The 25,205-nt window shown below is 36.2% G+C and overlaps 4 protein-coding genes and 2 long non-coding RNA genes across 9 annotated transcripts; 3 read left to right on the plus strand and 3 right to left on the minus strand.

Annotated features, from left to right (window-relative positions):
• Window positions 1-62: 62 nt before the first annotated feature.
• Window positions 63-2,020, minus strand: DOGT1 (don-glucosyltransferase 1). The gene has a single exon (NM_129235.4). The coding sequence runs from the start codon at window positions 1,869-1,871 to the stop codon at window positions 384-386; it is 1,488 nt and encodes a 495-aa protein (NP_181218.1). The 5' UTR covers window positions 1,872-2,020; the 3' UTR covers window positions 63-383.
• A 191-nt stretch (window positions 2,021-2,211) lies between these two features.
• On the minus strand, window positions 2,212-16,533 carry AT2G36810 (ARM repeat superfamily protein; the record flags this gene model as incomplete). Of its 3 annotated transcripts, none has more annotated exons than NM_001336609.1 (51): window positions 2,212-2,809; window positions 2,881-2,988; window positions 3,079-3,169; window positions 3,252-3,337; window positions 3,418-3,489; window positions 3,584-3,682; window positions 3,878-3,952; window positions 4,059-4,172; window positions 4,590-4,695; window positions 5,019-5,119; window positions 5,419-5,514; window positions 5,591-5,651; window positions 5,744-5,866; window positions 5,943-6,124; window positions 6,312-6,443; window positions 6,562-6,634; window positions 6,732-6,865; window positions 6,947-7,021; window positions 7,113-7,238; window positions 7,353-7,462; window positions 7,553-7,791; window positions 8,216-8,316; window positions 8,423-8,503; window positions 8,592-8,737; window positions 8,904-8,985; window positions 9,280-9,415; window positions 9,809-9,888; window positions 9,968-10,097; window positions 10,570-10,691; window positions 10,810-10,899; window positions 11,019-11,078; window positions 11,243-11,317; window positions 11,410-11,505; window positions 11,585-11,650; window positions 11,739-11,828; window positions 12,335-12,442; window positions 12,521-12,620; window positions 12,708-12,775; window positions 12,965-13,042; window positions 13,139-13,228; window positions 13,366-13,471; window positions 13,702-13,805; window positions 14,161-14,224; window positions 14,307-14,385; window positions 14,667-14,762; window positions 14,876-14,966; window positions 15,387-15,458; window positions 15,673-15,804; window positions 15,884-15,938; window positions 16,050-16,140; window positions 16,314-16,533. In NM_001336609.1, the coding sequence occupies 51 exons, from the start codon at window positions 16,351-16,353 to the stop codon at window positions 2,630-2,632; spliced, it is 5,112 nt and encodes a 1,703-aa protein (NP_001325040.1). In that variant the 3' UTR covers window positions 2,212-2,629. The 3 variants fall into 3 exon arrangements, with proteins under 3 accessions (NP_001325040.1, NP_001325039.1, NP_181219.4); NM_129236.4 differs by having other exon boundaries at window positions 2,370-2,809; window positions 11,585-11,689; window positions 16,314-16,353; NM_001336610.1 differs by lacking the exons at window positions 14,667-14,762; window positions 14,876-14,966; window positions 15,387-15,458; ... (2 more) ...; window positions 16,050-16,140; window positions 16,314-16,533 and having other exon boundaries at window positions 2,358-2,809; window positions 14,307-14,425.
• Window positions 16,534-17,659: 1,126 nt separating this feature from the next.
• On the plus strand, window positions 17,660-18,222 carry AT2G36815 (mid region of cactin; the record flags this gene model as incomplete). 2 transcript variants are annotated; one of them, NM_001161086.1, is made up of 2 exons in its annotated part: window positions 17,660-17,727; window positions 17,912-18,167. In NM_001161086.1, the coding sequence occupies 2 exons, from the start codon at window positions 17,660-17,662 to the stop codon at window positions 18,165-18,167; spliced, it is 324 nt and encodes a 107-aa protein (NP_001154558.1). The 2 variants fall into 2 exon arrangements, with proteins under 2 accessions (NP_001154558.1, NP_001154559.1); NM_001161087.2 differs by lacking the exon at window positions 17,660-17,727 and adding an exon at window positions 17,732-17,787 and having other exon boundaries at window positions 17,918-18,222.
• Window positions 18,208-18,561, plus strand: AT2G08830. Its single transcript, NR_140416.1, has one exon. It is a non-coding gene; the product is annotated as an other RNA (long non-coding RNA).
• AT2G08835 lies at window positions 18,501-18,735 on the minus strand. Its single transcript, NR_140417.1, has one exon. It is a non-coding gene; the product is annotated as an other RNA (long non-coding RNA).
• A 3,449-nt stretch (window positions 18,736-22,184) lies between these two features.
• Window positions 22,185-23,512, plus strand: GAMMA-TIP (gamma tonoplast intrinsic protein). Its single transcript, NM_129238.4, has 2 exons — window positions 22,185-22,764; window positions 22,856-23,512. The coding sequence occupies exons 1-2, from the start codon at window positions 22,381-22,383 to the stop codon at window positions 23,225-23,227; spliced, it is 756 nt and encodes a 251-aa protein (NP_181221.1). The 5' UTR covers window positions 22,185-22,380; the 3' UTR covers window positions 23,228-23,512.
• The last annotated feature ends 1,693 nt before the right edge of the window (window positions 23,513-25,205 follow it).

Genomic DNA, 25,205 nt, shown 5'->3' on the forward strand with positions numbered 1-25,205 from the left:
ACACAAGAGATAACTTTTTCAAAACATTGATATACTCACAATTGTACTTTTTAATCATTACTGGGGGAATAAAATCATTTAACAAAATTTGTGTGGAAATTTCACCTCAAATGGTTTTGAGACATTGAAAAGGGACATAAATAGGTTATGTCAATTGATCTTGGTTTAGGAAAATTAGGCGCAGCCTTAATGTTAGATAAGTCTAAACGAACCTTAAACCAACTTTTTCAAAGTAAAGATGACTCGAGTATGTGAAAGTTACACTAATTAGTTGTCTTCTGCTAATTCGTACAAATGTGTAACTAAGACTCTGTTTTAAATTTCACAAATACAGAAAACAAAACTATTTAATTTTTAAATTCCTTTAAAAAGATGACGTATACTCAATTATTGGGTTCTGCCAGTTCCATTATGTCTTGTAGCAAGAAAGAGATGTTAGAATGAGAAGAGCCTCCTTCTTCCACAGCCTTGTGAGCTGAATCTCCAAGCTCTTTGGCTCTTCTTCTTCTCTCTTTTGCATCATCACTCTCACCCATTAATTCTTCCACTGCCTTCTTCACTCCTTCTTTATCCACCAACACTCCTATTTTCTCCTCTTCTCCCCATTTCATAGGCTGTTCAACCCCGGATCTTACACCGGCTTTTAGTACCTCAACGACCAATTTCTCATTGCAGAATTGGTCTGCGAATAGCGGCCATGTAAGTAGCGGTAGACCAGCAGTTATCCCCTCAAGAGTCGAGTTCCAACCACAGTGTGTTAGGAACCCTCCAACTGATGGATGTGAAAGGATAAGCATTTGAGGGGACCATCCTTTGATGAGAAGTCCTCTATCTTGGATTCTATCTTCAAAGCCGCTTTCCGAGAACCACTCAACTAACTCTTTGTACTTCTCCCAACCTCTTATGACCCAAATGAAAGGTCTTTGGGATTCCTCTAGGCCTAGTCCCAGCTCCTTGAGTTGAGACAAAGGAAGATTACAGATACTTCCAAGACAAACGTAAAGCACCGAGCCATGTTTCTTAGAATCGAGCCATTTAAGGCACTCATCTTGATCAATGTCTGATTTGTTTCCCCTCTCTGCTTTGTCGGCTCCTACCTTGTTGCACAAGGAAACGGGTCCAATGGTCCATGCTTTACCGGACCTTACCTCCTTGTAGTCTTTGGCATAAGCAGGCTCGAGCTCTTGAAATGAGTTGACGATCACACCATAAGATGTCTCATTCGCTTCTACCATACCATCAAAGATATCTTTCCAGTCTCCAGCTGGAACATATGTTTCTACCGGAACTTGCGTTCTTGTGAATTCAACTCTATCAGGAAAATCAGGAACAGTGAAAAGCTCCTTATCTGACTTTAAATTGTCCAAGATCTCACGGTTCTTGCGTAAAACATGCATACACAGAAGACAAAAGCAACCCATGCCATGGAAGAGGATCTTTGGGATATTGAACTTCTTGGCGATTTTGCTTGTATAAGGCAAACAAAAATCAGAAATTAGACAGCTTGGTCGAGGGTTCATCTCTTCAATGAGCTTCTGGACTGGTTCTTCGAGAAAGTTAACCGCTTTAAAGAAAGGTATCATCCGCTCCATTGTGTCAAGAGAATCGATATTCTCTTGTCCTTCTTGCAAACCAGCTTCTAGATATGGAAACTTGACTTGCACTAAGTTGATGGGCAAGCCAGACTCAATGGCACGGTTTAGGACATTCTTGAACCTCGCTGCATTGTGAGGCGTCGTGACAATTGTTATGATCACACCACGCTGAGCCAAGAGCCTTGCAATATCAACCATGGGAATCATGTGGCCTTGAGCCATGAAAGGGAAGAGAACAAAGTGAAGTGGAGAAGATTTGGTTGTTTCGGAAACCATGATTCAACCTTAGTAAGAAACTCTCAAGTTTTGCTTTGGTTTTGGTTAAGATTTGTGCGAGCTTATAAAGGATAAGATGCGTGGAGAGTAAAACATAAAGTGAACAGAAGACGTAACAGATGACGTAAACAGTTTTTTACTTGCCAAACACCTCTTTTTAAGTCCACAGATTGTGCTTGCTACTTAGTTTGTCCGTATGTGACCATCGTAGTGACCTTCCTTCTCAGGAAAAGTTTAGAAACATATCTTCATAAAGAAAACGAAGATAATTCACATACACAAAACAACAACTTGGAGGGCTCACTGATAGTGATAGCTACATCTATCGTCAAGTCTCAAAAATCAAAATAAACATAGAGGCCACATAAATAAATTACCAATGTTACCAAAATCTAATGTGTGTTTGAAACTTCAAAGACCGTTTAAACTCTCATATGAAACACTAACTGAAGATAAATCAAACGTTGGACTCTGTCAAGACAAGTATATCCAACACTAGCCTCAAAAATTATAATCAATAAAAAGAGGACCACAGCCTACAACAATTTCGTGTGAATGTTTCTTTCCTGAGTTTGGTAATAGAGATGACACACGAGTGACAATATCCTTTACAAGATGAAAACATAATACACTTTACAACAAGCACAAAAACCTGGATGGTTTCTCATTGCACACTGTACCTATGGATATATATCGCAAACCCCCCCAAAGTTTTCGGCAGTAACTGGTTGGTATTCACACAGACCGTAATGCACATGTTATTTCTTAACAGATTCGAGATCATTGGCTTTTCTACCTGAGTCGGTCCCGTCAAGTCGAGCTCCTCTCCACAGTGTTGACTTGCTTGATCTTAGCAGTAACCCAAAGGCTGATGAGCATGCTGCTCTCACAACTGAATCTTGCGACCGGGTCATCTTGCTAACCAGCGTTTCAAACACCTGAACAAGATGACAGGCTTGAGAACTAATAAAGACTTATGTGCATGTTATATGTAGTTTCTCTAATATACCTGTGGGTAGTAGAGAGAGATTATGTGCTGATCCTCTGAGAGTGACAACATGGTGGTGGAGAAGTGTATTGCATTCGCCTGAATTACTGGCCACGGTGCATCAAAAGCCTGCAACGGGTAGTACTCACTTCAGTTTTTCTTGTATATATATAGTTTATGAATTTGGCAACTATGATGCTTATTCGAGGAGAGCCGAACCTGGATGGTTGAGGCCATGTAAGTATCAACTCTTTCCGACTCTTGAACCAAGTGCTTTGAGAGATCCCTTACGAAGTTTTCATAGTCAGTTCTGAAAATACAAACCATTTTAGAGATAACAGTGGTCAAAGTGCACAAAATAGATTTGGTACTCATAGGACGGCGAGACATACCTATCTTCAGAACCAAAAGCACGTGAATCATAGAGGGTAGAATAGTTTATTATGTCCACGAGTGGAGCAAACCGCTTGAGGGTTACCTATTCAATAAAAAGGGATATGTAAACTGAAAGATACCTCAAAGCAAAAAAAGGAGCAATAGGCTATAAAGAAAAAATACCCGACAAGCCTGTCTTATGCTAGGATCATCGTCATGGAGATGCACTACCAAGCGTGGAAGGGTGGAATGAATCTGATATTAGACATTTTCATCCAATGAGATTAAAACTGAAAAAAACTTCTTTCCTCGACATTATTGAAAAGGAAACGAAAAGGGTTTGTGTCACCTGCTCAACAAATCCCTCACGTTGCCCTCCAGTAGCATATTTACTTAAAGCTCCAAGTGCTGAAAATGCATTGGCTCTCATCTTCGGGTCCATACTAACCTGTTACAAATTGGAATTTCAAGTAAAATTAGTGGCAACGCACTCCTACAGAAAAAATGTATCTGACAGTATAGTGAACTTAGAGAACTGGTTTTGCAATTTTTCTTCTGTTCAAGCTTGACTCTGGCCTAAACGCTTTATTTTTATTAATTTCAGTTATAAAAACATTTTGGGTAACTTAAAGCTAGACCTTACCTGAAGGTTACGAAGCCGAACAGATAAATTCAGCAAGATAGGTTCAACAGCATCATTAGAAGCTGACTCTGTAACCTAATAAAAAGAAAACAAGTATATGAAGATTAAAAAATATTGCTAACAGATCTGACAGACAGTCAGAATTCAGAAGCCTTGAGTTGTTAATGGGTTTGAGCATTACCATCAACAAGCATGACACTGCAGTTAGTTGCACAGACTCATCCAGATCATCAAGCAACGCTAATATTACACCAATAACTTGAGTTGTGTAGTGGCTCATACAAGCAGATGGCATCTGGTAAAACCACGAAACAGCTAAGTGATGATTCTCAGGAATAATAAATTTGGGAAAAAAGAGAAACAGCAGACACCAATTTTAATTTCGTAAACCACCTTAGTCCAAAAACTGATAAGCTATCCTCTAGCATATGTTACAAGTAACTCTCATTGCATCAACATGCTATAAATATGTGTATAAAGTTGTTTTACTTAGTGGAAGATAACACATCTCCATAATGAGTGTTTTAGGGTTCTTTAGATATTAACTGTTGATCTGACATCATTGTAATAATCCAACAGGAGCATATACTTTATGGTAAGCCTACTAGAAGATCATGATAAGGAGTAAAGGTGATCCGTATAACTCTTTCTTGCACTAGTACTCTTAGACAATCAAGATAAGTAAATAAACACTGCTGAAAATTACTCTTACTTGCACTAATCCTCTTAGACAAAGGCGCCTTACAGTCGGAGAATCATCGGACACATGGCGACAGAGTGCTTCGACCATCTCCTCCATTACAGAACTAAAATCACCACTGCAACTCAGAAATATTAGTAGAGAAAAGTTAAGAAGATAAGGTACCAAGGAAGTGCTTTGTTTACAACACATGTCAGGCAAGATGCTTCAGTCCTTTGACTTTCTTTCCTTATCTTTTATATACACATAACTTAGAACTAAAACCATTATTGTCACTTTGACCTTAACTTTTTTTCCAAACAGAGCTTACTAGATAGATGGTTACATGCATCTAGATCAATGTGTCACTAAGCCGAGTAAGACTACATAAAACTACACCTGTAGGAAATAAAATCAAAATGGAAAAAAAAGAAAGTTTTAAGGACATTGAAAACATTATACCTGTAGCGTATAAACTCTGACAATGCAGCAGCAGCAGCTTCCCTTTGAAATCTTTGTGGACGGTTTAGTGCTTTTGTTAGAATCATGCAAATATGTCGAACCTGTAACACCAGTACTAAAACTTAAGTCTAAAGGAAAATTGTAATCTTTGTGGACGGTTTAGAGTTTTTTTTATATTACTTTGTCGTAAAAAGGTCATTCCTTTTTCAGACTGAAAGAATCCCTCATGTGTATTAAACTACTATGCACATATATCATGACTTCCCAACAAGAATGGTCATGTGAAAATCCATATTGCCACCATTGATTACTCAACTATTGAGCCAATGATCAATTGGTGAAACACAACAGTTTGGCTACAAAGACCCTGAAAACACAACTGCATTAACTAGGTACCTACCTCCTTCGGTCTCTTAATTGAAATGCATCCAGCAATATCGCCAATTAGACCAACCCATTTTTCTTTTTCTATTTGCTCCCCATTACGAGCCAAAATCTAAGCAAAGACAGAGTATCAGTTCATCATACTAGAAACTAAACAGAACCAATTTAATGTTAAAGTTAAAAGGTACCTTGCCCATCTCCAGATCACCAACACACTCACAGAAAGCCTGAAATGAAGTTAGAAGTACTCTGCCAAGAGGGAAACAAATTACAAAGGCTTTACTAAAATAAGAGTAGCAATCGTTATCTGCCTACAGTTCTCTTGAAAGTCGATGAGTTACCGTAATGGGTCTTGCTGACCAGAACTTGCAAGTCCATGACAGCTACCCAATTGAAGAGTAAGTGCCCCAACGACAGAAGAGTAGCTTTTCTCAACAGCTTTCTTTCCAATTTTTCCGCCACCCCTGGTTAATTGAGTATATTAGTCATCAAAAATGCATCATCTATTCTCAAGTAAAATTGATGGTTTATGAAAGCTACCGAAAAAAAGCAGTGAGAGCAAAAATGGCAGCTTGAAGAATATCATCTTCTACATGTGTTTCAGAAGAAGAGCTAGTATTCTCTCCCTTATGTGAATCACTTTTAACTAAAGAACTACGATTGAGAATGGATATTAAGTGTTCCATGAACAAAACTGAAAGCTCCGTATGTTGAGAGAAAGCCTGCATCAAAATATAATTGGCAATGAGGGGCCTCGTCAAACTTCGAGTAAGACAATCATTCCCAAAATTACGTTAAGACTTCTTTAGAAGATGATATAATCATGAAAGAAAAGAATACAAAGTAATATCATGTATGAGAATAATCAATCTCATATTATAATATTGTTCCAGAGGAAATGGTACTTACATAAAATGCATCTTGCATTGGCCATCCCCCACGCATTCTAGTTATGTCCTTTGTCACGATGTCTTTTCCAGCAGTGGCCAACACTTCATTAAACACAATTGACGATTGTGTGTTCTCTGCTAGTGCAGATATCTTCATGTGATTAAGGTAAGCAGTAATACACCAAGAGCATACAAGATAAAATCTAGTGAGTTTTATATTATAGAAGTGTCACGTTACAACTTTTCTAACAGAATTAAGAGAAGGATACAGCTCCAATAGCTTCAACACGTAAATTCTTATCAGTTATATGAACTGCTGCCGAGAGTAAGGAGTGAGTTGTCCTGCCAGAAGAAAACCAAAAGAAGAAAGGAGAACAAGGTTGTCAGATAACAATAAAAAAGGACTATAGCCCGTCTATGACAACAAGCTTTGATGTACCTTGATATATCATTGTCACTAAGCTGACTCCCTCTTCTTGAAACAAACTCAGTAACCGCTTGAATGGCTCCCTCAGCAGATTGCCTGATTTTGTCACAGATAGCTGCAGTGCAACTATGCAAGGCTGCTACAAGCTACATGACATAGCACAACATGATGGGACCACAACCATCCAAAGGAACCAAAATTTACACAAAAGAAGGAGTAAAACAAACCTCATGCTCCGTTAAGAGAGAACAAATGGAAGAGACTATTCTGTTAAAAACTTCAGATGGATCAATAGAGGCATCCTGAAAGCCAATTCAAATAAATCTGACACCCTGAACATGAAGCAAACAAAAGAAATGGACATAACTCTGAGCCTAACCACAAAGTGCTTACACTTTTCAATATGGCAATGACATCCTCAAGGGAAGACAGGGCTTTATAGGAGTCTTCAGAATCCAACCCGCTTGTAAGTACAGCTTTTGGAAGGGAAAGGGAAATGCTGAAGAACTGGTCAAGAATCTAACAAAAATAATAGTAGGAGAAACCATTAGAAACTATCAATGTTTCACTCAGTTTAAATGCTGACCCATCGTCTTGTGACACAGTTGATCAGGATAAGTACTAATCAAATACCTGTGCCGAAATTTTCCGTACTTCAGAATTTGTGTCAGCACAGCGTGGGAGATAGGTTATGACCCTATCTCCCAAACATAATACCTCGCGATCAGGAAATAAAAATACCGCTGTTGGTCAAACAAAGGAAATTAATTAATTAGCTGGTAGATAATATACGATATAAAGATCAAACAAATTGTTGAAGGATATCTTCCTACATGGTAGATTTGAAAAATTCCCCTGCATACTGCGGTCAGCATACTTTCTATGTGGGCAATCCCCAGAACAACCAAGAGCACAATAGCCACCAACACAAAGCTTACGAAACTTTAGAAGCATCTCATGAACTGCCACACAACCTCTTTTTCTTTGATAATCAATGGGTGACGAAACATATTGATCAAGCTGTCTAAGCAGATGCAAAAGCTGCTCCGCTCGACTTCTTCCATCCTCTCCACTAGTTCATGCACATATATCATTGAATAAGCGGCATAAAAATACTTATACAAATTTGTACATACACTTGTAGTAGGACTCAATATTTGAGACTCCAAATCCACTACCATAATCACTGAATCTAATCTAACATTAAGTAACATGTAAGTTATGCAAGATAATGAAACAGATCAAATAAGCTTATAAGAGACGAAACTAGAAATTAAGTCTCTAATAAAGTACTTTAAATAAATAAGTAAAAACTGAAAGAATAAACCTAGAACATGGATAATTTATTTAAGAAATTCCACTGAAGACTTCAGTTTTACAGAAAGTATTTCACCAATGGGAATAATAAACAGATCAAGAAACTTTTCCTAAGATTCAGAGAATCTGCAGTCACATAACAGCTTGGCGAATTTAAAACTTGTCAAGTAAATAAATACCTTGTAAGAAGGATGGCACACAAGAGAGTCACAAGATTGTCTATAAGGGGACTAATGACATCTGATGGATCATTAGGCAAAGCAAAGAATCCCAGTGTAGCCTGTCCACGAAAACAAGTAAATCCAAGAGAAAATGTATAAACAAAACAAACAGCACTAATCTCATTCTTTTCTTTTTATACTCGGTTCAAACGAGAAAATAATCACCTTCATGACACGATTTCGAGTTTCAATGGTCAGCTTTGGTTCCACAGAGACAAGTGTTGTGCATGCATTCAGAGCGAGTGCCTGTACAAATTTATTAGAAAGAGAAATGGTATCTGCCTCTTCGAAAGAAATGTCACATGGTACAGATTCTTGACATAAAGTGTACTACCTGAGTGTGTAGAACTTCGAGACTAGATTCTGCAAAACCTTCATTTTCATCTCGGCCCATCAAAGTCAATATATAATCAAGCATCTGATCTCTTCTTTTCAATGGGAATGTAGCACCAGTTTCTGCAGCATTTATGACAGCACGACCTTCACACAAAGATACAAAAGATCAGGGTCCTATATCCTCTTTCCCTAAAATTATATCCATACCATGTAGGCAGTGTAACTTGATAGAAAAAATCAAAGAGAGGAAAGAAACCGATCAGTCATTGAATGAATGATTCCATCATCTACATTTCAACGCCATACTAACCTAATAAATCAATAGCAGTTATAACAGCTTGTTTTGCTGTTTGTTGCCGCACATGAAGAAGCCGTGAAAGCATATTGGTGCCCTGTAATACATGCAAACGAAATATGATTATGAAAATGGAATTTGAAAATAAACGTGGTGCGGAGATAACAAAAACAAGGTCTCAACAGTTCAAACATAAATCACTGTCTGGTCACAAAAAAACTACTCGAATTTCCGACTCTTCATGATAATTTAATTTCATAAGATGAGTTTTCTTAGCAAGACTTAAAGTCAATCTGACGCATAAGTTTATAACAGATTATAGAAAAAGAAGCAGGATGGAAGATTATAATCTAATTAGAAATGCGATTCATTTGAAGGTTTAGAATCATACGACAAGTGCATCTATTCTGGCTTCAATAACTGATGAGGGTGCATATTTTGCAGCATATCCATACATCAAAGCCAAAGCAGCGTGTATATCATCACTGTCTTCTGTTTTATAGCTCTCAGAGAAGAGAGATAAGATCCTACAATAAAAACAAGAACATTAAGTCAGTGATATGTCATAAATTTTGTAAACCTGTTGTAAAAGTGACCAATTCTAGAATGCCTGGAAGCAACTAGATGACTAAGAAGAAGCTATTTTCTAATATTAGGAAACCTTTTGATATAACATTTTCTGCATGTGCCACTGTAGCTTTAAATGTCCAACTTAATACACACATAAGAAGAGTTGGGATAAGCTAGAATTTAAGAACCTTTTAGATACAGCCTTCCACTACTGAAATATAAATTATGATCTAAAAGAGAGAAATAAACTAATAGGTTCGACAATGAGTGACAGATATGCAGGCATAACTAGATTTTTAACATTAGAAAGTATATGTGGTGATGATTTCAATAAGTCAAGCAAGATAAACCTTTGGAAAATACTCTGCCCAACATTATCCACGATGATTTTCAGCTTTTCCAGTACAGTGTCCAAGTGAGAAGCCGCGACCTACGCAATAAGTTAGCATATTAACATAGGCTGAAAATCAACATCTAAGAGAGAAAAAAGGCAAGTACACTCAAAATACCAGCCCCATGGCCTTCGCCAAACCCAGTCTATTTGCAGGTATAGAAATGTCAGCCTGTTCGTACATCCAGTCAATCTTGTCACGAACATATGCTCTATCATTAACTTTCTGGAGAAGTATTCCGATACACCTGAAATCAAAGCACAAGAGGTTTACGACACTGCTCTTCGCTCAATTAATTAAATAAATACAGTTTTCAGAGAGTTTAAAACTTATCAGCCATCTCTCAGAATCTGAAAAATAACAATAAAAACCACAAGTAAAACAAGCTTGTTCAGCCACATAGTGAAGTACACAAAACAATTTTATGTATACTATCAATGCAGGTATCGGAATGTCTCTCTTTTTATAAACTTTGATAATATGATAAAAGAATCAGAAAATCACCAGATACAAAAATCCAGAAAGTTATGTCAATCAAGGAATACATTTTAAAATTCTGACAATATGCGACCCACTTGCTGATTTGATGTTAGAAGGAATCAACAATCCAAGCCAACTATATTTTCTCAACAACTAACGCAAAATAGTCACCAACAAAACGTAGAGGTATGTCAACTTCATCAGAGACCAGAAAAAAAATGAAAAACCAAGAATTTTACCGGTGTAGAAGTGCTGCATGGTCATCATCCGGAGCGTAAAGAATATATTGTTTTGCAAAAGAATTTCCAAGAGATATAACCCAGTCAGCATCCTGGGTGACATCCAATGATTCTGCTAGAAACTGTACAAAAGAACAATGATTAGAAGTAATATATAGATCAAACTTTGATAATATGGTAAAGAAACTTCAGCTCAGAAAGATGTTTTCTTTTTCTTTCACAGAAGTTGAATAAGCTCACATTGATTATCATGTCATCCCAAGTTTCCTGGTAAGTTGGATCCAGCTTCAGATCTTCTGTGTCATAGACATACGCCTTCATTTTTGGAATCTAGAGCTTACCAAATGTGAAAACTAATTAGGGTCACGTGTATTAGTAGCTAAAAAAGGCAATCTTCAAGTAGCGCTTAATAGTGGTCATAAGATTATCTAGAACAAACAACAGTGTACCTCATCTTGCCAAAACATGCTGATGTTCTTTGGAAAAAGAGGGGATAGATAGCCAAGGACCTGAATGAAGTAACAACAGAGAGGTTGACAAAAGCTAGAACTTGAAAGATGATCAAGCATTTACACTTGATGGAAAACATGAACAAAGAAAGCATTGTATAGAATTATGGGACATAAAATGTTAGTCTATTACAGGATTTCTGAAGTTATTGACGCAAACTCACCGTCAAAATTTGGGATGCTAACTGCTCTTTTGCCAGAGGGTTGTGCAAAAGAACCACCAAACGGGTAAACAACTCCTGCAATTGTAATATATGTGCATACATATTTTCAATTTTGAAATCTTGCCATACACGATATATCATTTGAAAGAGTGTAAGAAGAAATTTACCTCAGGGTTCGGAATATCAGCACGAGCTTTACACTCGATCAACATGGGGGTGGTTGAAGATCTACGACGACAAAGTTCAGTTATGCATCTACATACCTAATTATACCAATAATAATGTTAACTCTGGTCCAATCTCTGAAAAAAAAAATTCTAGGCAACAAAAGAAAGATCTTACTGATGCAACAGCGCCAGTGTAGACCTTAGGGATAATCATTTTCAGTAGGAAAGGCCAAAGAATGTACTGCAATTTCATATACTCTTTAGCATTAAAATCTGAAAGCTATAAGTAATGGGATGGTTCTATTATATTAAAATAAAAGGTGTCGTACCTCCATCTCTGGGATTGTAACGGTCAAGAGCAGAAGACCTTTTCCACAAACTGCTCTTAGCTGTGTTGGACTAACTAGTTCCCCTTTTGCCTAAGAGAAATTTTGTAGCTCATGAAAAATAAGTAACAGAGACAGTAGTACTTCAAACGTGTCTGAAACAACACTAGCATATGTACTCTGTATATACAGTGGTAAGAAGACTCCAAGACTTGTAGCAAGTAAATAAGAAGACTCAATAACACAACCTGGAGTAAGATCATGTTCCAGGTTTCTGGTAACGTTAGATTATTACTAACAGCAACACCCAAGAGTCAACCCCAACACTTTTCTCAATTATTATCCTAGATGAAGCCGACAAGTCACTAATTTTTAAAAAACAACTTAAGCAGGATGGATGAAATATCTAAGCACCAGAAAAAAAATCATGGTTAATGGCAACAAGGATACGAATTCTTCACTGCATTTAAAACACTCGGCAGGACGTGAGGATACCTATATTTGGACTGCCTTACCCTCATATTTCGTTACTTTCAGATAAATAACAACAAAGAAGGCAGTCCAAACTCAATACCATATGTTATGTTATATGGTCTTACCTTCAGATGGTCACTCTCTCCTATTGCAGAATGGCGTACAAGGTATTCAACAAATAATTCCCCAGATGGACCGACCAGATAGCAGTGTGAAGCCATGACCACGATCAACTGTCATTAAAGTAGAAGCACTATGCTAAAGCATGCATATTTTAGTAGTAAATAAGAAAATCTACGCCAGCTCAGTACCTCTGAAAGGGCTTTTCGAACAGCTAAACTTTGCTCATCTAACAAAGAACTTGCAGTATCCACCAAAAGAGGCCGTTTTGAGTGCCATGCTTCAAACAACCTTCGAACACAATGCAACATCATTAAGTTAGGATGGTAAATTAACTCTGAATGATAAGTTATACTGATGAAGGATAAAAGAATACACCTCGGAAGCAGATGTTTCAAGATGCAAAGAGCACCAAACGTCAAAGGGTCTTCTTTCAACTTGCATTTCTGGTGAAAGTATACAAGGAAGACAGGGATTTCAAATATGTAAGATAAAAAGCCCATATAAATATCACACAGATGTGTGGCAAGGAATAGTTCTTGAGTCTAATATGAGTGCTAGGTATTGCCACCGTTTTGCGTTACATATACAAAGAATAACTAGAGCCATAATCATAAAACAAAAGATGTCCTTACGTTAAGAAGAAATGTAAACAAATCCTCAGGGTAAACCAAGCCAACAGTCAGAAAACACCGCTGCACTTCATTGTATGTCTGCAACACAAAAAATAAAGAACAGGCAAAATATTAATACATCGCTCCCAAAATAAGGCTCAAAACATGATAGACTGAAAGCGATCAGTGACTTACCTTCCGTCCCACAGAAATATCTGAGAACCTTTTTCTTTCATTATTGATACCGATCACAGGAAGAAGTGTTGACAGAACAATTGTGAGGTCCTGACAAGAAACAAAACATTGTATAACAAACTATTTTACATCTTTCCAGTACCGCATCACATCCGAAAAAACAATGTGCCAGATGACTGTAGATAAAGAGGCACCTTAGCAACAAAAAATGATGGAACCACCAGTACCTCAAAATCAAGCAGTGGAGGACCAGACTCAGAAAGTAACGAGGCATTTAAAAGGTTGTGAAGACTACATGTCGCCAAAAGAGCATCATCATGATCTTTCTTATACCTAAAAATTGAAATGAAAGGAATGAATGATCACTACAATTAGAATTTAAAAAAAAAAGAAGACAAATTTACACGAAAAGCATCTCATGTCTTTGTACATACTTCTTTCTAACGTAGCAAAGCTTTATTTGTGGAGTAATATATGAAGCAGACAACGAATATACTATTCGCTGGGCCTTTGAGAAGTAAAGCTTGAGTAGAACGAAACATAGAATAAAAAATAGAACTTACAGTTCAAGTATTGCTGGAATAAGCCTTGGTAATGCTGATTTCAGTTGTGTCCGCGTGATAAGACCGACCATTTGACCCAGAGCGTCTACAGTTGATACTCGTACCTTATTCAGCAGAAGAGGCACACTTTAAAGTCACGAGACATGTCTGGAGAGCAAGTGAATAACTAACTAGCAATATCTTCTAGAGATGTATCTCTCCATATTATGAATTTCAAAGATACATTACTGGGGGAAGAGGAAAGAAAAACCCGAAAACAAACTTTCATTTCTTATTTTTATCTTAATAAAGTTACATACCATCTTTCTTCATTGTCTTTGTTATAAAATAATAGTCTGTGAACATTTACGAACCATGTTCTTACCTTGGTAATCTCTTGAATAATATTTTTAAACTGAAACGCGCAATACTATTAAAACGTAAAGTGGAGTATAATGCTAAAAGAGATCAGGGACTCACCTTATGATCTCGGGAAACTGCCCAAACTCTCAACAATAGCTCAAAAACTGAATTCAGAAATGACCTGCATCAGATGAAGCCCTTGATTTGAGAGCGTTTAACACAAAAACTGGCAGAAATAAACAGAACAAAGAAAGTGGTCTCACATGACATCACTGTCAAGCGGAGAATCTGAGGTAAGATCTGTGATGTATAGCCACACTGCCTGAGACCAGCACTTAAATGCTAAACACACAAAGTCGATAATTAGAGTGCGAAGATGTACAGATCAACAGGTTAATAACCTACTTTTATGTTAGTATGAATTATATTGCCATATTGGTTCAGCAAGAAAACAAACTCTGACCTCATGACCCTTCTAGAAGCCAGATTAGAGTCAACTAACCACATAGTGCAAGACAAAAAAAAGCTTACAGGATGAGGGAGGAAAATTGGCACAAAATAGTAGTTTCTGTAAAAGAATTTCACTCCCTAAACAAAAACAGACTACAAAAGTTTCACTGTACCATTTGCAAATATTGGTCGGTGTATGTCCCGAACATTCCCAAGAATAGGCGACACCTTTGAAAGTACACCTTTCAGGCGTGGAGTGAACTGCAAAGCTTCAAAGGAAATATGAAAGTAACTCAAAATATCAGAGAACTGCAAGTTCCATAAACTTTTCAATATGAGAAACAAAAAATTACAGGGACACGAATGAGAGTTAGAAATTAACCATCAGATGAGGCAAAGTCAGCAAGTATTTGAACCATAGCAGGTGCAGCTGTAGCCGGACCAGACAGATGAAGAAATATTTCTTCCATCATCTGTCCATATCAATTAAAAAATATCAAATATCTTGGACTTTATCCAAAAAGAAGGGAAATCAAGCCCCACGTCTAACGGGATAGGCTGCCTTCTACCTCATAAATGACAGTATAGAGACAAGGACCAGCTTTACTCATGACACTATCTAAAATGTCTCAATATAGATGTTAACATGATGGCAGATGAAAGTCTCTACTATGGTTTTCTCAGCAGCAACTCATATTATATCATGCAAACTATCAAAGATAATCCGAATCGTAATGCATCTCACCACCAATCATGTTACCAACCTTTTGTGTATAGTAAAAGGCAACAACTCAAGAGTGTACAGTCACATGGAACTAAAAAAACAGTTTTTTCTCAATGTCAAGAAATCCCTCTTTGAATTAGCAAACAGAAAAGAAAAAAACAAGACTTACAAGATCAGGAAAATGTGTTCCAATTGAGACGAGCAGCCCTGATGCTTGCCTTTGCCAATCAGCATTTAGTTCCTACGTTATGATGAACCATTAAAAGATCCAAAATTGATCAGGAAACATATACGAACAGTTGCGAGAAAGTTTGTGAGCATTGCAAGAAGTGTCCCCTGTTTTTATAGAAATAATGTAGCTCACCTACGATTCCAAGTTCACTACGTAAATCTATCTAACTATCAGTACGTACAAAAAAGAAATCTTTAACAATGATTCAGCCGTCGCAACACACCTTGGAAGATATAATCTCAGCTGTAGCAATCTTAGCAAGCTTTCCCATGAAAACTGAATCACTCTCCCCTTTCTCTAACGCACCAACACTAAATGCCATTACTTGAAAAACCCCAGCCATGTTACCAAACCGCTGCAACACCAAACAGCACAAGATTTAAGTTTCAACCCACCAATAAAAGGAAACAAAAGACAAGCAAACAGAACATTACCCTTCGTCCTCCACGAGACACAGCATAGCAACAATCAAGTACCAGAAGCGGATTCCTAAATAAAAAAAAAAAAAAAAAATCACACAACAGCTCAGTATCAAAGATCTCCCGATACTCATAGTTGCATGTCTTGTGTACGAAGTAAAATGAGATAAATAGTACATACAGGGAGGCAATATCTCTAAGAGAAGCCATGGAAGCTTCTCTAACCACAGAGGAATCATCAGCTAGAGATGATACCAGAAGTTGAACAGCCTCTGCCAACAAAATATAAAAAAAGTAAACTTGATCAGATAAAACAGACATTGCCAAAACCAATGTTGACCCAATTACACAATTCAAGAGTTTTCGATCAAACAAGCCAATACACTGATCAATTTGAGGTAGATTAAAAAATCGAAATCGAAGATTCAGGAAGAAAGTTTTATACCTGGTGCAGGGATTGAGCTCCCTAAACTTGAAGAAGCCATTTCAAAAACCGATCAACTATTTCAAAAACCCAGAATTTCGAAGACCAAAAATTCGACTGTTTTGATCGATCAAGATTTTTTTCAGACGGAGAAGAATCCGACCGAGAGAGGTGAGAAGAAAGAGAGAGCCAGCTCTCGGAGCTCGGTAGTTAGTTATGAAATTTGCGTCGCCTCTTGTCGGAGGGACTTGAATGTTAAAAAGAAAAAGTTTGGGGGAAGAAAACAAATATATGAAACCAATTGTAACCGATGGACCCATACCCGACAAGACGGGTCCGGGTATAATAGCGGTTTTTTTAAGCCCGTTGCTTTTGGATCATTCTTTTGTTTCTATAGATTGATAAGAATGCTCAAATTATTGGCCCAATAATTTGAGCGGTGTTCTCTGAATCACTTTGTTCCTTTTTTCTTTCAACACTAACTAGAGTGTAAATTATGGCTTTGAATGGAGGAATGCAAGTGTTGGATGCAGCAAAATTGGAGTAGTAACACTAATAAGTGACAATTAGGATGATGATCATCTATAAGAGTAATTATTATAAACTTTGGCTTCATTTTTCTATTTCCATTTGTTTGTGTACTACCAAAAAATTTACACAAGTGGGTAAAAAATTCGTTTTGCAAAACACTGCTTTCAAGAGACAAGTATTTACCATGACTCTTGTAGATAGAGATCGAGTTCCAATTCCTCTAACCGATAATTTATAAATCTATTATCTTCACGTAGGTAGGATAATGGCGGAAGAGTGAAGATTCCATGAGCAATTTTTGTACTTCACACACCGACTTGAATCTAATGATACATGTTAGCAATATTTTCCCCGGAAACATTTCTCTAGTCAATTGGCTTTGCTTCTTCTTAGCTGTTTTCTTATGTTTGCTTCTTCTCGCCTTCTTTCTCCTATATTTTTTTTTTCCATAGTGTGATAATTAAGGGCTTGAACCTACAAGAGTTTTCTTTATTTAATTATTTTATTAATGCTTTCAATTTTTTCCTAATTATTATATTTGTAATAGTTAAATTTAATATATTATTTTTTTCTTTTAAAGAGGTAGAATGTGGTGTGCAATTACCAATTAGGAGAGGTTGGTTTAAAAAAATGGAGAAAATTAAATACCCTTTTTCAGTTTTTGCTTTGGACTAAGTTTAGCCTTTTAGCTAAATATACGTAAAGGCTCGAGCATAACACAATCCGATATTCTGAAAATCTGTTTCAATCACAAGATCCATTATCGTCGGATCGGAGAGGAGAAGTTTTCACCACCGTCCCACTGATCTCAGATTGTCGTCTCCAACTAGACAAATATGAATTTTCATGGTAAGAGTAAGAGAGATAGGCATGGAAGGCGGAAGAAGCAGAGAGACGAAATCGAGTATATGGCCAAAAGGGCACTAAGTGCTTCAAAGAAACTGAAGAGACAGTCAGTTATTGGGTACTCCAATGATTCAAACCCTTTTGGGATTCCAACATAGCCGAGACATTCGTGTGGCGGAAGAAGATTGAAAAAGATGTTCATCATGGAGCATCTCTAGATGAATTCTCTGTTAAACTAAGAGGATCAGAGAATGGGAGTTAACTAAAGCTCGTAGAAGAGATGAGGAATTGCTTGCTTCTCAAGAAAGAGCACTACACGCTGGTGTTGAAGCTGGTGTGAGAGAACTTCTTGATGGGAAGACTCACGCGGAGCTTGTACAACTGCAGTTTGACATCGAATCGCAGCTGCGCTCTGGAGCAGCCAAAGTGGTAGAGTATAGGGAAGCGGTTCTTAAACGCCTCAATAGATATAAAGCAAAGGCTTGCTTGAAGAAATAAACGCTGAGATACTTCAACTTTAAACGACTTCGGTACAGGCGATAAGGTGATTGGAGTTTTGGCTGGAGAAAACAAAAGTGGGGCAGTTATATATAAGACTTTGGCTGGTGTACTATTAAGGGTTGATTTCAAATAAATGAAATGCCTTTTGTGTCCAGAAAATACATCTACATGGTGGTAGTTTCTATCTTACAAAAGTGGCAAGTTATAAGACGTTGGCTGGCTAGTATCTTGTTTGGTTTGTTTCTATATACTTACTTTCCCTTTGTTAATTTTGTGAAACGTTGCTTGTTTATTGATAATCTCTATTTCGCATGCGTTCATTTCTGGATGATGTTCCCTATCTTCTGATTTTGATTTTTGTATTGTTAAACCGTACTTCCCATATAACACATTTTTCATTTTGTAGCAATGACCAATGAGCTTTACTTACAACATCTTGAGATGATAGCACGAAGTCGAACTTTCAAGTTAGCAGAATTGTAAAGGGCACAAAATAAAAGCAGTATATGGGTAAATGTCACCAATAAAATGCACCATGGAGAGCCGGAGAGAAGGTATGTTATTTGAGTCGGTATCAAAAACGAAAACAGTCACTGGTCAGGAAAAGTTACTTCTCCCATATGATATATCGGCAGATTTGGTATGATGTGTGCGAGTTAAGCATCTCATTCGTTAATAAAAGCATTAGCTATAAACAAGGAATTATCCATCTTTATATAACCTTATTGCAGAAATTTCTCTACCATAGCAATATAAATACGGTCCTTCTAATTTTGATTTTGCCGCTTGATTACTTTTGAAAATAACTAAATCTGGTTACTATAATTAAGTTTTTTAAGTGAAATGAATAAATTTGTGGTTAGATGATTCATGATTGTATTCATTAGGGGTCCCATAATCTAATATATTTATACTATCTTAATTTGTCAACGTGATGATATTATTTTCTGCATTGAGAAGCCATTTAAATTTGCATACACTCTTTATCACGTTAAGAAAAATCATTAAAAGTATTATTTAAGTCAACAATAATAATGTGATGTGAATTCTTTCTTGGTTCAAAAAGAAAACAAATTCTTTTTTTTCTTATTGGTCGGCCGGGTTAATAGATTGGGCGGTGTGGATTGTAGTTCGCTCGGATCATACTTAGAAATATTGTTGGTTTCTTCCCTCATTTTTGTCGACTTAACTATTTTGGGTTGTTTTGACCCCAAAAAAAAAAACCCACTATTTTGGTTTAATAGACAAAATTTAGTCTCTGTTGTTTAATTTTGTTTGATGGAAGTTTATATTGGTCCAAAATGAGATTCAGTTCAAATTAAATAAATAAATTATCTATTTAACCAAACTTATTTAAAAGAATTTATATGCTCTCAATCTTTTTGTTTGTAAAGATTTAAAAGTTAAAATTTTAAACAAATAACAAAATGGAGCAACGACGAATCTATCAACGTACGTACGTTCTCAGACATTACATTGTACAATTATTTCGACAAAAAAAAAAGCCTCATTGATTATCATTTATATATTATATCATAGAGATTCGTGCCCCTTATCTCGTTTTTTTTGCAAGACTAAACAAGTAACAAATTGCCTAGCTGCCTAAAGAAGTGAAGATAATACTCTTTCTAAAATCACAATATTCTCATAGTAAAAAAAAACATATTTATCATCATATCGTCCAAATATTTCAGTTTTGTTGTTTGTTTAACAATACAAATTAACAATGATTTAATTTGGAGCACTTGAATATAATAGTACACCGACCACAACCCCACACAATTCACAAACTTGAGAAAGAGAGAGAATATGCCCAAACTCACCAAACCTAATCATTTTCATAATTAACGAAAAAAATAGTTTCGGTAAGATGATGATGTCTTAGTTAACTTTTGCTTACTACTTTTTTAATCATTAAACAAAAAAAAATATTAAAAATCGTTTTCACTTGTTCAATACATATTTTTAAGTTTTATTTATAAGGAAAAAAACTTAATAGCTTATTGCACCAAAACTAATATGGTCCTTATGGATCAGTTTCATGTTTTTAGTTTTTTATGTAATGAAAATTTGAATTATTTTCTAAAAATATGTGTACGATATGGTTCGATTTAAATAGAAACCATGGTTCAAAACGTCAGATTAGTAACGTTCATAAAACTGAACGACTTAATTATGTCCACGTATACGGTTGGTTTCTTTCAACGTTTTTAGATAGTTAATGCTTTGAAATCTTAGTTAGTTATACAAAGGTAAGGTAAACGGTCCAAAAATGATTGTTCTCAATCAAGTTTTAAATAAGAAGGAGAAAAAGTCAACAAGGAAATGCACCAATCAATAAAGTGTCACCAAATATATGAGGAATTCCGATGATTAGCTAGCGTTTTGAAAATACTTCGGCTACTAGCTATGTTTTTGAGAAGTACGTACATGTGGTTGGTAAAAGAATACTGGAACATTGTCACTAGAACGTTCGTGATTGTACGCAGTATTCATGCCAGTTGATGTTGTGCACCATCAATGTTCATTATGTGAACCACCCAAAAAGGCAAAAACAATGGATCATCCACCTAACAATCCACCCCAATCTAGGTAGTTCTAAAATCACACGACTTACATCAAAGGAAAAGTTTCACATGTTTATCAATCACAGGTCACAGTATGTTTGAAAGAGATGATAGAAAAAAGATATCAAATTTGTCCCGTGTTGATAGGAAAGTTGGTTTGGTATCGTATTATAATTTTCTCTACACACACACGACTCATGTTTCATGTGTTAAAAAAAAAAAGCAATCGTTTTAATCCCTTCCAATTTATATAAATCTGCGGGCTCTGTTTTTATATAAAGAAAATTGGATCAGTTGTATGAACTTCGAACTGTGCAAAAAACTTCAAAATGGTTCAACTATTTTGTCAAGGCTTGTAAAATAAATAAAAATTAGCACACTGTTAAAATTTGTAGTATTATATTTAAAAAAAAAAAAGATCAAATTAAACAAAAGAAAAACGAAATTATCACGTCTTTTATTTATTATTATTTTAAATAAATAATATGACATTTTAAATTTTGTTTGGAAATTAATCACTTTCTGGCAGTACCTCTCAGCCGAATTGTAAACCTAAACCGCCCAAAAGGGACAGATTGCATCGTGGTGGTAGGACATTCATAAATTATTATTTTTCCTTAAGTGGAGGGCCGTCACACAATACTTTTTGCCCAATAGATAATTGGCCCACAAAATAAAATGCTAAAATAAATATATAATCTTTCTGTATGATTGTGAAAAAATGTGAGATTGTCTCGAATGTTAAAATTTGGTGCCACAAACAATATAAATATATAATCACAGAAAAATTGGTGCCACAAACAAGATAACATCTTATAATTTTCTCGTATACTTGGAGAGCGAGTTGAAAGAATTGCGATTAGAATAAAGCGTAGTGATTTGGCATTGAATATCATTTATGCTACATAATTCTACTTAGCGATAATATAAAAAAATATCATAACTTATGGTTAGCATGTAATGTCACTATACGAATATCAAATTCATAAAACTAGCCGTGACTTATCTACACAGAATTATTTATGTTTCGAGAATAAAGACCCAAGAGAAAACAACGACATTATAACAAAAAAACAACGACAGATTATAAGTAAGGAAGAAACAAATGACTATAGATTAGATATGAAATATTTTTAGTAACCATCTTTAGTTATAATTTTTGTTTTGGAGCTTGCTCCGTATACTCAGTTGAGTATTTTTACCACACATATATCAAGACTAAATTCTACCACTAATCAAGTAAAAACCTCTTAGCAAAATAGTTGGAGAAAAACAAGAATAAAATCGTATTATTTTCCTCTAGAACTATCGATCATTCGAGAGAGAGAATATGAAAAAGGGACAAAAGCTCTATACATGTACAAACATGACAAGTCATTATCCGCCACGTAGATTGGTCGGTTCCGCTTCGCTGGAATTATAGCGATGTACTTGTTTAGCCTGTTTTCAAAATTATTTAAATCTCTAACCGCTCCAATCAAATAATTTCTCCACCAAATATTAATAATATATCATCCGGTAACCGGTCACCAAAATGGCGCCACCTCAGATATAAGTAAGAGCACATAGTAGACCAGAAAAAATCATCAAATCCATCTCCCACTCTTCTAGCATCTTGAAGCTTAAATCTCAGCCGTCCGATCATGCCGATCAGAAACATCGCCATTGGCCGTCCAGATGAAGCCACCCGTCCCGATGCCTTAAAGGCGGCGTTGGCTGAGTTCATTTCAACTTTGATCTTTGTCGTCGCCGGTTCAGGCTCTGGCATGGCTTTCAACAAGCTCACTGAAAACGGAGCCACCACTCCTTCTGGTCTCGTAGCTGCTGCAGTGGCTCATGCCTTTGGACTCTTCGTCGCTGTCTCAGTTGGTGCCAACATCTCTGGTGGACACGTTAACCCTGCCGTCACTTTCGGTGCTTTCATTGGTGGTAACATCACTCTCCTCCGTGGTATCCTCTACTGGATTGCTCAGCTTCTCGGCTCCGTCGTCGCTTGCCTCATCCTTAAATTCGCCACCGGTGGCTTGGTATGTCAAACTACCCTTTAGCCCTTTATTAGATCTCTTTTTGGACCTAACTTCTTTGTCAAGTAACTAATTAACCTTTTGAAAATTTTAGGCTGTGCCGGCTTTTGGTCTCTCTGCTGGAGTAGGAGTGTTGAACGCTTTCGTTTTCGAGATCGTGATGACATTCGGGCTTGTTTACACCGTCTACGCTACAGCCATTGACCCCAAAAACGGGAGTCTTGGAACAATTGCTCCCATCGCAATCGGTTTCATTGTTGGAGCCAACATCTTAGCTGGAGGAGCTTTCTCTGGAGCCTCCATGAATCCCGCCGTGGCTTTCGGACCAGCGGTGGTGAGCTGGACATGGACCAACCACTGGGTCTACTGGGCCGGACCTCTCGTCGGCGGTGGAATCGCTGGACTCATCTACGAAGTTTTCTTCATCAACACCACACACGAGCAGCTCCCAACCACAGACTACTGAATTAATCTCTCTTTTTCTCTCTTGTGTAATTTTATTCGACTTTGAATTTGAATTTTAATGTCTTTTTAATTTCCGTTTGTGTAATTTCGAATCATCAAGGGGTTTATGATCGTTCGATCTTTTAGATGAATCCTTGTCCGTTGGTTTCAAGAGTGGCCATTGCAATTTCGACTATATAATGTGAATTATGTATCAATCTCATCTTAAGTTTTCAAGTGTTGCAATATCTCTTTTTGCCATTTTGTCAAACTTTTAAATTCCACATCAGTCTTATTACACATTAACTTTATTTATGACCGAATTTATAAGAAATGAGTAAACAAATTATGAGTAATAAAAAAATATGATATATAATTATATATATTTTTTAAAAAAACTAGAATTTGATACAAGTTTCGATCTATTTACGTCTAACAAAATTCACCATATCTTTAACAAAAAAAAAAAAAAAAAAAAAAAAGAAGAAGACAAATTAAATTCACCATATGTATATGTAAAAATTTGAAAGTTGGAATGGTTGGCGTTTTGCAATAAGGGAATAAAATGATATTGTAGGGGTCAGTCAGTGAGGGTTACTAGTCAATCAATACTCAATAGTGAATACGGCTTTTCTTTTTTTTATGTTGCTTTGTATTTGCATTTTGCAAAGGGTGTGAATTTAGAAAAATAAGATCCAATGAGAAAGATTAATCTGTTTTCCTTTTACTTATTTTAAGCAGTAAGATTGTTTTGCAATAGAGATCTCAAGTCTCAACCATACTTGTCAAACAGGTCCGACCAAAATCAAGACATGATTCGATGAGGTGCTAAGTTTGACGTTGCCTAATGTCTTCGTTTGTCCGATACCATTTTCGGGTTTTATAACAAAAATTAGAATTCCTGTTTGGTTTTGGCATTTTAGAGATATTTCAAAATCTTTGGCCAAATGGATACGGATTGGCAGAAGCACGTGAAAACGTCTGTACCAATTCCTTACAATTTCATTGTCTTTTCTTCTACTGATCAAGGAGAGTTTGAAACTTCGGTCGACGCCACTAGCAGAATCGTACACTGGTGCAATTGCCGACATATTATCTTCCGAATAAGTTATGTTTTCTATACAAGAACATTGTAACTTTGAAGGTAAATATGCTTCGTTACATTAGAGTAACTATCTTTCAAATGTGATCACCATTTTCTATAATTAGATTTTGAGATAATCTGAAGATTTATTTACGCCATTTTAGACTCATTATAATATATGTATATTGTTGTATAATTTGGCAAAATTATATATTATATGATATTATCTAGAATGTTCGATATAATATTCAATACCCATGTGCCATTTTGGAAACTTATACCTAATGTTTTTGTAGGTTTCTCTTTCCCTTTTCCCTATAAATGTGTAATTTCTCATCAACCTTTTTGTGAGTGAATAGTATAATAAGAGTACACTCATAACTCGTACCAAACCATTATGGTCCTTATCAATCATATGGCTCTCTCACAAGCCACAAATCTAGTTCTTCCTTTATTAATTAGACTAGGTCGGTCACATGAACTAAACATAAACTTTTCATACATACACCGTAACACGCAGAATATTTAGAATTCAATCTCAAGTGAAAGTTGAACCGCATCAAACTGTAACAATTTTTATCTAGCACTCTAGCAGTTATATTGATGTTTAAATAAAGAGAAACGACCTAGCTGCAATAATATCAAAAGCAATTAGATCAAACTTGTTGGCGTTTCCTTTTATCTTTCTGCTATTGTGAAGATTGAAAATATATACAAACTAAGCATCTTATTGGCACTAATTAACCACGTTAGGGCAAAAGTGATTTCACAAATTCATTATCGTTAAATATGTCAAAACAAAACAATATGGGATACAGATTCGCAGGAGGGACAAAGCCAAAAAACTATCAAAAGTGATTGAAAAATGGACCGTAAAAGAGGACAGCTGGTTGGTCACTATCTGCTAAAGAGTAAA

The sequence above is a fragment of the Arabidopsis thaliana genome, chromosome 2 (assembly GCF_000001735.4).
Source record: "Arabidopsis thaliana chromosome 2, partial sequence".
NCBI classification, from domain to species: Eukaryota; Viridiplantae; Streptophyta; class Magnoliopsida; order Brassicales; family Brassicaceae; genus Arabidopsis; species Arabidopsis thaliana.

Excerpts from the sequence above, each read along its gene's own strand:
- DOGT1 (NM_129235.4), bottom strand. The coding sequence starts at position 1,871 with ATGGTTTCCGAAACAACCAAATCTTCTCCACTTCACTTTGTTCTCTTC.
- GAMMA-TIP (NM_129238.4), top strand. The coding sequence starts at position 22,381 with ATGCCGATCAGAAACATCGCCATTGGCCGTCCAGATGAAGCCACCCGT. Across the intron at positions 22,765-22,855 it reads AATTCGCCACCGGTGGCTTG|GCTGTGCCGGCTTTTGGTCT; the intron begins GTATGTCAAACT and ends TGAAAATTTTAG.